This window comes from Nyctereutes procyonoides, unplaced genomic scaffold, assembly GCF_905146905.1.
Source record: "Nyctereutes procyonoides isolate TBG_1078 unplaced genomic scaffold, NYPRO_anot_genome, whole genome shotgun sequence".
NCBI lineage: Eukaryota > Metazoa > Chordata > Mammalia > Carnivora > Canidae > Nyctereutes > Nyctereutes procyonoides.
Window position 1 is genome coordinate 63,900,767 of NW_026575142.1, and position 12,043 is coordinate 63,912,809.

At 41.6% G+C, this 12,043-nt stretch overlaps 1 protein-coding gene across 4 annotated transcripts in view; it reads right to left on the reverse strand.

The window, feature by feature from the left end:
- Positions 1-1,682: 1,682 nt before the first annotated feature.
- The window catches only part of GOLIM4 (golgi integral membrane protein 4), a 77,434-nt gene continuing 67,073 nt past the window's right edge, over positions 1,683-12,043 (reverse strand). For all 4 annotated transcript variants that reach the window (XM_055307879.1, XM_055307878.1, XM_055307877.1 and 1 more), the window contains 4 exons: positions 11,385-11,552; positions 10,987-11,055; positions 3,713-3,793; positions 1,683-3,409 (listed from right to left, as the gene is read on the reverse strand). In XM_055307879.1, the coding sequence (XP_055163854.1) occupies positions 3,260-3,409; positions 3,713-3,793; positions 10,987-11,055; positions 11,385-11,552 (468 nt within the window). In that variant the 3' untranslated portion in view covers positions 1,683-3,259. The remainder of the gene's footprint in view (positions 3,410-3,712; positions 3,794-10,986; positions 11,056-11,384; positions 11,553-12,043) is intronic.

Genomic DNA, 12,043 nt, shown 5'->3' on the forward strand with positions numbered 1-12,043 from the left:
GGTGGGTTACAAGACATTAAGAGAGGAATCTATTTCACAAAGAGGAGCCAGACTTATTATGATTCAGTATTAGAATGAAAATAACAAGGTTGAACAGCTAAGATGGGGCCAGATCATGATTATGTAAGTTATATTTAAGAGTTTGTAATTTTTCTTATGTGGAATAGCAACTTATTAAATAACTTTATAATGGGGGAGTGTTAATGTTATCTTTAGAAAAATCACACTGGCACAGATTTTAGGGATTGGTGGGAAAGAACAAATGAGAGAGGTTAAGGAACTGTTGTAATAGTCCAAGTAAAAAAAGGTAACAGCGGCCAGAACCAGGATAGTAAAGATGGAAAAAAAAAAAAAAAAAAGGTCAAATTTAAAGAAATCTTGGTAGCATCTGTAGGGAGTGAAGACAGAATTGAGGACAAGCTTTGTGTCTGTTTTGGGAAACTTAGTGAACTGAGATGCTGAACCTAGAAGTAGGTTTTAGGCAGGGAAAAAAGACAAATTCAGCTTTAAAAATTAAAATCTGAAGTGGAACAGGTCTTCAAAAGCCAGACTAAAGAAATGGATCAGGAAACATGGGTCTTAGACATGGATGGGGAGAGGGCTGTAGAGGAAAGACCTCCAGGACAAAAGCTGAAGGACACTAATATTTAAGGGCAGATAGAAGCATAAAATCTTGGGGGGGGGAAGCTTGAGAAAAAGTAGCCAGGATGGTAAGCAGAAAACTAGGAAGAGACAGTCCAATAGAAGACAGAAGGGAATTCAATACAAATTGACCTATTTTTTGGTTAACGGCTGTGCAACATGCCATAGCGTGGATGTACCACAACGTAGGAATAAAAACAAAACAAAGAACTCAAAGTAGCTAAGCAATGTCAAATGCTCCAGGAGGGCAAAATACTTCAGCTGTGAGATGGGGGATTCCATCAACCTTAAAGGATCGCCATAGGTATACAGTGGATCCTGTTTGCACACCTCCTGCGTCATGAAGGCATTCAATGTCAATAATTTTCCTTTATGAAGCGAGTTGCTGTGAATTACCTGTGGCTCAGAAGATACTCTTACTCCAGGATGTTTTAAAATCACTCTTAGAAATATCTTGTCATTACATTGTACTGACATAGCTTTTTTGCGTTCCATTGTACTCATCCCTAATAAATGTGCCCTTTCCTCCCCCTTCTGCTTATGTCACTGGGACCAAATCCTTTGACTTATCGGCTGCACCAAAAGTCACAGAGTAATTGGCAAGATAAATACAAGTGACATTTTGTTTCTGCTCATTAATGTAGCTCAACTCTGACTAGTTTTCTTCCAAACACTAGCTAGAATGGGACTATAACTTGGTGTCATACAGAGTAGAATGGCTCATGATGGTTGCTTTCCAAAGGAGGATTTAATAGTTTTTTTCTGTTTTGTGAGTGCTCACATGATAGACTCTTACATTTTTGTACCTGGTTATCATTTCTTCCCCAAGAACTAGCGCAAATAACAATTCTTAGCTCTTTCCTTAGGAAAGGGGGGTAAATAAAGTACCACTCCAATTAGAGAGATAAGGAAAGTAGGAAAAGGTTGGGGAAGGCATTTTATAATTCATTCATATAGACTGGTGCCTCCTAAAATGTCTCTCTTTATGAAAAACAACTGAAGAATAAGATCAGAAATAAGAAATCAAGGACTTTAAAAGATTTACCACTTGCTTTTTATAGCTTTATTGACGATTACCAAGTTTCAAGGTGGTTCAAATAATTAAATACTGCAACTGGGACATTAAAAATACAAACTAATTTACCAAAATAATTGTATTCTGAATATTATGTACAATATTATACATTTTACATTACACAAAGGGTTTTTATACATAAAGGTAAAATTTGATTCATGATTATTGAAAATCCAAAATACATTTGAACAAAACATTCCTATGCATACATACACAATCACTCCACCGGGATAATCAAAACCATACATGAGTGTGGTTATTAAAAACTTAACATTACATTCATACAATGGTAGAAATTAAATTTGTCTTTACTAATTTGAGTGTATTACTATAAAAACCACACACATATGAATTATATAATCTAATTCTAGATATTTAAAAATCTTTATGTAAAAAGACAAATATGTCTTGATCTCAAAAGAAATTTTTGATTTTTTTTTTAATTTTAGGGGACTTTTGTAGTCATTAAAATGCCATCCATGGGCATCACACAGGCCCAGGTCCCAGCAAACAGAAAAATCATGAGGGTCTATCATATATATCATCATAGGTACTTCATTGTATAGTCTTCAAAAAATAATCCTATTCAATTGTATCATCTGGAATGCCTTCATATTCATACTTGTCATCAAAGCGATTACATATGAGGAACAGAGCTGATGGGGAAATACATATATTACTGTAGAGAACTAGATATTGAAACAAGGATATCACCAAATGATTTCAGAAGAATCGAACTGAATGGGTGTGCTCCCGAAGACAACACCACCCACACACACGCTAAATTAGTTACTAAACAAGGTGTCAGTCCTTCAAGAAGGTTAATACACTGCTGTGTCCGATCTTGTTTGAATACCGGAATATCAAAGTCCAGAACACTGTGGCGTGAGTTTAGGTACCATCTCCTTTTAAAACCCAATTCCTTTCCAGAACGGCTGTGATTTGAGGTAAAGCCAAACATTTTTCTAACTGATATGAAGAGTCTGAAAAACAACGTCTGTATAATCAAAATGCCCTTCCAGTTGTACGTCGGTCTGCACGTGGATCTTATTTCAGAGACAGAGGGACGAAGATTCCATCAGAACTATACGCAAGAACCTCAGAAAGGCAGCAGTTAATAAACTGACCATTCTCCTTAAAGGCTACACAGCGCTTTGCAATATTCCCTATTTGAAATCCTGTATTTTCTTCAAGGCTAACAACCGAACACCTGGAAACTAGAAGATAGAAAAGGAACAAGCTGAAATATACAAAATCGGTGCCAACATCACATAATCTATGAAAATGAGATTCAAAGGCTAAAGTTTGCTTTATTGTTTTTCTTCTCCTTTGTGTTTAGCTTAAATATAAAAGAAGCTCTAAACCTAGGTTATCAAAATATATTCATATAAATGTATGAGCTTTTCTAATACAAAAGTTAAAAAAAAGTCTAAATTTTTAATTTTTGTAATTAAATATCCTAGAGTTTCAGTAGGCAGATTTGTTTCTGAGCAGCTTGAAAATAATCCGTTGGCTGAGCACCGTCCGCAAGGTGGGGCACTGCTACATTTCCGCTCTTCGCTGTGATTTCTCTGCAGCCCCAACCCCATCTTCTTCTTCTTCCTCCTCCTCCTCATAGGGTTCCTCTCGGCCTTTGGGGTGGTTGTCATCTCGAACTTCTTGTTCTTCACCATCATTGTTTTTTTCATCAGCCTTAAAGATAAAAGGAAAAACGAAGAGATAGGGCATAGAGCAGGTGATATAAATAATTCCTTTTTTTAAAAAAAAAAGTGAAGTTATTCCTTTGTAGAGAAAGGAAATGAGTGCAGAAAAATGTTCAGATACGCAGCAGTGCTAGTCTTTCCTAATCCTCATACTGTCACAGTTTTCCTAATTCTAGGTTGTCCTGTTAAACCGCTAGCAGGTGAGACGTACCCACTGGTATCTACCCAACTGGCCACATGTATCTCCTACACATGAACAAGCACGCGGTGGACATCTCTGTCCTGTACGTACGTTTTCCTCATTTTCCCCATAGGTCTCTTCAGCATTATGCTCCAATTCCCTTTTTTTCTCTTCAGTCAAATCTTCCTGAACCTGAAAGAAACCAGAGATACTAGGTGACCCTTTTTATCATTTAATATATTATGATATGAGCATATGATGATACGTTCTTATGCAAGAACATATTTTGATTTCTAAAATGTTCGTTAAAAGTAGCAGAAATGAGGAGTCTGGGTGGCTCAGCTGGTTGAGTGTCAGTCTGCCTTCCGCTGAGGTCATTATCCCAGGGTCCCAGGATCCAGCCCCATGTGGGTTCCCTGCTCAGCCAGGAGTCTGCTTCTCCCTCCCTCTGCCCCTCCTTCCCACTTGTGCATGCACTCTCTTTCTCTCAAATAAACAAACAGAATCCTAAAAAAATAAGTAGCAAAAACTAAAAATAAGCTTGAAAAAAGACAAGTCTTTTTGAATCAGAGACCTGACTTGTCTATTAGCTATGGAGAGATGTGTAATACACCCCCTACAAAAAAATCATTGCCACTGATTTAGAGCCTAGGACTTACGTGTCTGAATTTCTCATTTCTTTGAATAAGTGTTAATCCTGCAAGTATAGCACCTGAAGAAATTCAGCTTGTAAAATTAAAAACTCCCCTTTTCCAAATGGAGGAAACTCTAGAAGTCTCAAGGCTCTGATAGAATGTGAGTTCTAGGAAGGAAAGAACTGTCTCTCTTACACTCAATTGTCTTCCATGCCTAGATGCACACTGCAGCTGCTTAATAAATATTGATGAATGCATGAGGCAATGAATGAATAAGTGAATGAACACAAAAAGTATCTGCTCTGTTAAAGGCACAGAAAAAAGACACCCTTATTACATGCATATGATGTAGTAAAAAAAAAAAAAGGTGTACATCTAATCCTATAATTAAGAATAAAGTTCTCTGGCTAACAATATCTAGAACCCAGAACACAAGCATTTCAATTTCTTCTTGAAATAGTTACTAAACTGCCCCAAATCCCTACATCTCTTCATTGTTCTAAGTAGTTTTCTACTTAAGTAGAAGTAGTTCTTTTAAAAAATATTTTATTTATTTATTCATCACAGAGAGAGATGGGGGGGGCAGAGACACAGGCAGAGGGAGAAGCAGGCTCCATGCAGGGAGCCCAACGTGGGACTCGATCCCGGGTCTCCAGGATCACGCCCTGGGCTGAAAAGTGCCCTAAACCGCTGAGCCACCCGGGCTGCCCAAGTAGAAATAGTTTTAAGTAGTTTTCTTTTATGTGTGCTATTACTGTTTTAAGTAGTTTTAAGTGCACTATTTCTATTTTAGCCATTACTATTATGTATCTGTCATGGGTCCCAACTATTTTTTTCAAAACGCAGGTCAAGGAAAGCGTCTGAATATTTTTGCAGACTAATCTCTATTTAATGGTTACATTCCACAAAAATACAAGGTAAAATATTTTCTAGCTTAACTATTTTGAAAACCATATGTATGCCAAAAGACTGGAGTCACTTGAATTTCAAAAAATTGCTGCCCATCCATTAAGCGTCATGTGGAGTCCTAGGACTACAAGAAAACCTAACCTGTCCTACGACAGGAGTGTAAGAGTAGGTCTTCCTGAACAACACAGAGAATTACCAAATTTGGTTGGTGGGGGAGGAGTGTTAAAAATCCCAGAAATGGGCAAGGGAAGGAAAGCACGCAGGTGTTACAATGCAAGAGGAACAAATTAGGGGCTGCTTCAAGGTGTCCAGCCCAGGTGTGACAGGAATGAAGCACAACCCACCGCACAAGCTTTGGCAGGAACCTGGCTTCTTATGAGCTGAGAACGACGACCCTTCAAAGACGCCCTAGACAGAGCCCAGCTTTTCCCAACCTTTTCTAATCGGCCCAGTGTCGGCCAGACTCACAGCCACTGAACTACAATGGCATCCAATAAATACATTCTGGGGACAGAGGCACAGGGCATTCTTTGTATTCACATGTCCCGGTGGTGGAGCTTAAGAGACAGACAGACCTGGATTAAAACCTTGGCTCCCAAATGCTGGCTGTATAAAAATAAGGTCACTTGTTTCTATTAGGAAAATTTGCAAGCAAGCACAAGCAAAGCAAGTAATTCACTGAACTCCTTACAGCCATTCACAAGGCTCAAAAGTTGGCTCAACGTTGCCACTCCCGCATGACCTATCAATCAGTATTCTTTATGTTTTTGATGACCTACTATTTAAAAATGTGGCATTGCCAGAAAGAGTTATGGGTGCTTAAAAGTGACTGAAATGCTCAAATATATATATATATATATATATATATATATATATATATATATATATTAAGTGACTGCTTGAAAGCCCTGAGTGCTCATTTTCTCCAACTATCATTGGAAAGAGGTCGATCTGAACACTCATGGGAGAGCGCGTACAAGGTTATTTGGCTACGTTCAGTGGCACTGGCAGCCTGTGGATGTCTGCCCACAGCATGGACATCTGGACGTCCTGTAATTTCACCCCTACCCACCTCAGCATGTCTCTCTAAAAACAAGGGAGTTTTCTTATATAATCGTAATGCCATTGTCACCTGATAAATAATCCCATGGTTCCGTCTAAAGTCTAGCTCCTACTTAGCATTTTCCTGATTATCTTCAAAATGTCTACTGACAGCTGGTTCGGCCTAATCATTATCCAAACAAAGGCAAAGGCCATGCCTAACAACAGTTCCGCCCTGGCAAGATGCACTCCCTCCCTAGGAGCAAATGCTGATGGAAGGCATTTTTGCCTCAATGCTATTGACTTGTTTTGCTATAGAATGACCCACACTCTGGATTCACCAGCTTTTTTAAAGTTATGACTTAACTCATTCCTCTAGACCTCACATTTCTTACGAAAGGAAGTTAAAGACTTACATGAATTCAGATTCAATTTGCAAAGCAAGAATTTTTCAAAGGTGATGCTGCAAATTTATTTTTTCATCACACCAAAAGGCACGTAACACTCGTCCCATTTTTCGTGAGACTGAAGTTGGACAGCACACTCAGAAGGCAACTGCCTCATCTGGATGCTCCATGATAAAATTCCCTGACCTCCATTCACCTAGTGATATCATCCATTGATGACTGGCTCCTAAGTCACTTGTTTTAATTAGGGGTTACGGAAATGGTGACTCTCTAATTTCACCATTCCTTCTGCATTCACTAACTTCTACAAAGAACTTGCCCGTATCAATTATTCAGTTACTGTGCTTGTTATACTAAAGTACGGTAACCTCTAAAATCAGACGTGGGGGGGGCCTCCAATCATGGTTCCAACAATAACAAGCTGTGTGAGCTCCAAAAACTTAGCCAACCTCTCTGAGGCCCAAATTCCTCATCTGTAAAATAAAAAGGTTTGATAAAACCAGTGATTTTTAAGTTTCTGTGTGTGTGGGGGAGAGGGCGGGGGGTCATGGGCCCTTTTAAGACTTTGGGAAGAAATGCAAATGTATGTAAATAGGCACAGATACACATCATTTTACACAGAAGTTTCAGGAGATTCAGACTCCCCTGAGTCTACCTGTGGCCACCTGTCCGAGGAATGCTTCTCCAAACAGTGTGTTCCTGAAATAATTCCTAGGTTCCTCCACAGGTAAGATCAAAATCTTCAAGGGTAAGGTCTGAGCCAGGAATTTGTGCCTTTCACACACACTCTCCAAGGTGACTCTTAGCCACAGCTAATAGTGAGAGCTACTAGCTTGAGTGACAATGACAAGGGGATTAAGAACTAGAGATGAACACCCTTGCATAAATTCCTTCTTTTCTTCCCTGGAGATCTATTTATAGAAAATTTGGGTTGTTTACCAGCTGTCAACAGAATCTGAGGTAAGAAGTCGTCTGTAAGTTACTCTTTAGAGAGAACCCACAAATAAAGATTTTGTGATCTTCAAATTTATTGATAAATACAAGATATATTCTTCATGTTTGGGACAAAAGTAATGCTTTTACTCATTTTGAATCACTGAAATCTAGTGTCTGGGGCATTTTAGAAATGGTCCTTATATGATGCAGCAAAGTTTAACTGTCAAAATAAGACAGATCTACTGAGGCCAAAATGGGCTTTGGCGTTACACATCAAAGATGCCATAGGATGAGACACCACGGACCAGAAGGCTGAACTTGAAGCAGTCCAGAATGCTGGGGTCCAAACACGGGGATGGAATGTGACAAAGGAAAGGCCTTCAGCACCAGTGGCTCTCGTGAGGGACACCACTGCTGGCTGAGCCAGGGGTCACGGGTCACGTGTGCGCTGCCTGGCCGGCTCTGTGCCATGGGCACCCACAGGCTCCCAGTCCCACTCTACATACCAAATAACCTTGTGTGCGCTCTCCCACGGGTGTTCAGATGGACCTATTTCCAATTATATTTGGAGAAAATGAGCACTCAGGGTTTTCAAGTGGTCATGTAGCGTATATATATTTTTGAGCATTTCAATCACTTTTAAGCACCCATAACTCTTTTTGGAAATGCCATAATTTGTCTTGTTTACTCATGAGCAGATAAAAAGTCTAGAAAGTAAGCAACATGGGGATGGGATCTCCACATGAATGTCCCAAACAAGAAGCCACGAACGCTTGTTCATAACCATCATTTTTCTGTCTTAGAAGGGTAATGCTATGGCACCAAGATTAAAAAAAAAAAAAAAAGGTGGGGATAGTGCAAATTTCCAAATGGCACGCTCATCTTGGGTCCCATTCTCTGAGCTCAAGTCACAAGTGTGATGGGCTATACCTCTGAGCAGGGAGGGCCCTGGCAAGATGCACTCCCTCCCTAGGAGCAAATGCTGATGGAAGGCAGGTGACACGGGATGGACGGGAGGGGGACCATACTTCCCTGTGGTCTGCTGGGGCAGCTAGAAGACTCTGAGGCTCAGTGAAGATAAGGACACATATGACATGGTGGTGCATGGTCTTCAGAGCATCCCATAAATATCTCACGTGCATCACTTACAAACAACATGAAATATCGCCTTCCTCTCTTTCTCATTTTGCTGCAGTCTGGTGAGAACTGCATCTCTATTGCTAGTCCTTAAATGGTATGTGGGATCCACTCTTCTCCCTTTTTCAGGGAGGAACTGGGAATAATGCGAAAAGGTGGGAATATCCAACAGCTGACCATCTCAGGAACTGCCTGAGGAAGGCAACACAGCCTGTGCAAGGGCCTCTGGGGATGGGGAGGGGAGTACCCCGGGGAGGGGAAAGGCAGGCTGAGAGCACCCCTACATGGGAGGGTGCACAACCTCGAGCCTATACAAGAGCAAGAGAGGGTCAGAAAGTGGGGCCGAGACGCCAGACAGGAATTCAGAGCAGGGAACCAGAGAAGGAGAAGCAGGATCTGGGGCCCGGTGCAGGGAGAGTAAAGGGCTCTGGTGGGTTCACCCCACATGAGGGACAAAGAGCAGTGGTCCTCACGTCGACCTGTCACCACTCTCCACCCCTTATGTCTCTTTCTTTTTTCCCCTATCCTTGATCCCTCTCGGATACAGGAGTGCTCTCTTCACCTTAATTGCCATCATATGAAGGTAAAAAAATAACCAGTAAATACTGATTAAAATTTTATGTTTACCCTTCTGCATTTTTAAAAAGAAGCCAAGGTGAACCTCCTCTCTTTTAATCCCTCCCAGATCCCTGGCATCTGACCCAATGAAACAGAATAATATTTGTCCAGACATCCTGTTACAAGAGAAGTCCAGACAAATACCTTTTTCTTGCCAAATGTCTTAATATTCAAGACTGCTAGTTTTTCTAACTCTCTCTTGTGACAACATAGCTCAGGCTCTTGAAAGGGATGAACAGTAGGATGAGAACAGAGAAAGAACAGAAAGTCCAAACCAGTTAGAGTGCGTGTGACTAGAGCTATGTGTCGCCAATGGCTGTAAAGAGCACCATCCTTTTCTATTTTTCCAGGATAAGTGCAAATTTTAGCATTAGGTCTGCGAAGTGGACAACAAATACGGCAAAAATAAAAAAGCAGGGCTGGTCGGGGGAACTGTGCACACGAGTGTAGTGGCGCATGTATTCTGAGCGGGATCCCCAGGGGTGGTGGGGGGATTGGTCTAGGCTGCCACTTGTCCATCTATTCATGCAGTTCTCCTTCGGGCCAAAGCCCCACAAAGGCAAGAAGCCTGGCTGAGAAGCTCCTCTGAACTAGAGTTTGAATTTAGTGGACCATTTACTGGGCCGGAGAGAGATGAAACATGGGGCGTTGGCCTCTTTCATAGCAGGTCCCCAGGTACAGAGCTTCGGTGATCCATGGAGTAGAGCACTGTGACTCACCAGCCACAACCAACTGCACCCATCCATCGCTTGCACAAATGTGCCACCCCGATAGGTGCTCTATAAAACTAACTAACAATAATCTGCCAGAAGTTTCCAATAAAAAGGAAACCAAAATGAAATTTAAGAAATTCCACCCATGGGGCGCCTAGGTGGCACAGTCAACTAAAGCAGCTGACTCTGGATTGCAGCTCAGGTCCTGATCTCAGGGTCGTGAGACTGAGCTCTGTGCTCAGCATGGAGTCTGCTGGAGATTCTCGCTCCTTCTCCCTCTGCTCCTTCTCCCCACCCCATGCACATGCACTGTCTCTAATAACATACACTAAATAACATCTTAAAAAAAAAAAGAAATTCCACCCAAATGCATTTTTTTCAACTGAGCTCCTTACATATTTTTCCCTTTCTATATTGTTAAATTTCATCATGACATGAAATTCTTAGGAGGGAAGCAGCAAAATGTAGAGACTCTAACAATTTTTTTGGAGGGTGCCAAGTGTACCCTGATGGACACTGTGGGGCACCCCTGTGAGACAGAACTATGGCAATGTCTACAGAGCAAGTTACAGGAGTTACACCAGACCCCCCACAATAGGCAAAGCTTTGCTCTTCTCTCTCTCTCTCTCTCTTTTTTTTTTTTTTTTTTTTTTGCTCTTCTCTCTTTTATGAGGAACAGAAACAGGAGAAAATATTCTTACAAAGATCACACAGACCTAAGTCTACCATTCCTAAAAGGCCGAATGTCTCTCTTAGTTCAAAATTTCTAGTGAGCACCAGAAGGAAGGAGTCTATGGCCCTGTTTTTGTTACCTCCTAACCAAATGTCTCTACTTCCACGGTCCATTTCCTCTTGAAAGCACCCTTTTCTCATCCTGCCTATGTTTTTCTGCAGGTGTCTACAGAGGCGTGTCAAAGCCGATGCCGCCGCTTAAGGTGAGTGCGATGCACCAAGCAGCCTGATCAGGGGCCTGCGTTTGGCCTCCCTACCTCCTCTTCTCCCTCTTCCTGGTACTGCTCATCAACATTATCCTCCTGCTGGTCTGGGTTTCCTGCCATCTGTTGAAACAAAAAGGGGAAGCTCAGGTTACTGAACACTGGAGAGGAGTTTTACAATACGCTCAAAGAGAGGGCAGGCTTGCTGCCATAAAAAATGTACTTTTGATGCATCGGTGGCCAGGAAATGATGACTAATCCTTCCCAACACAAAACCTAGGAGGTGTGTCACCCTCTCTCTCTGAGTGTGGGCCTAACATTGCACACAATGGCTCAAAAACCAACCAAAGGGGCAAACCTTCCGTCAGTGTGTGTTCGGACTAACCCTGCATCCACCAAGCAGTACTACTAAGATGCCCGGATTTAAACCCTCCGTAGAAGCGTCTGCTTACCACTAAATGCTCCTCCATTTCTCTGTTCTCTTGCTTTTGACTGCTTTGTTTTGGAGCTTCATTTTCATCTGGCAAATTTTCTTCTCTCACTTGCTCAGCTTCCTCAAATTCATCTTCGCCTTGATTATTGGGGTCATCTGCTGGGTTTATATCCTCTACAGCTGCCCTCTGCAAAATTTTAATAAAAAGCAACCACTACTTCGACATCCAGGATCAAATTTAATGTCACCGGAAAGACCACACACTGGCGGAAAATGAAATCGTCCTTCACCAGACTGTTCAGATCTATCCCTGCCAAGACTCGCAAGTACACATCCCACCGTCACAAGAGAAAACCTCGGCTTCATTTGTCAGAGGCTGACGGAATCAGAACAAACCGCGTCTGCTGTCTGCAAGCGATTCCAAAACGGTCCCCCAAATTCGATCACGAGAAATGTGAGCATGACAAACAGACAGCGAGAGAAGTAGTTAATAAAAGCTAAAAGACCAAGGAGGAGAAATCATTAAGATGAGGGATGGAGATGCGCAAACTGTAACTCCTTTCGTGAGTATGCTGATTTTGATACAGACACACAAGCAATGTTTCACGTGTTAAGTGGGCGGACAGTAGGCAAAGAGCGAGGAGGCCCCACCACAAAGGACCCAAGAAAGCGGCTGTG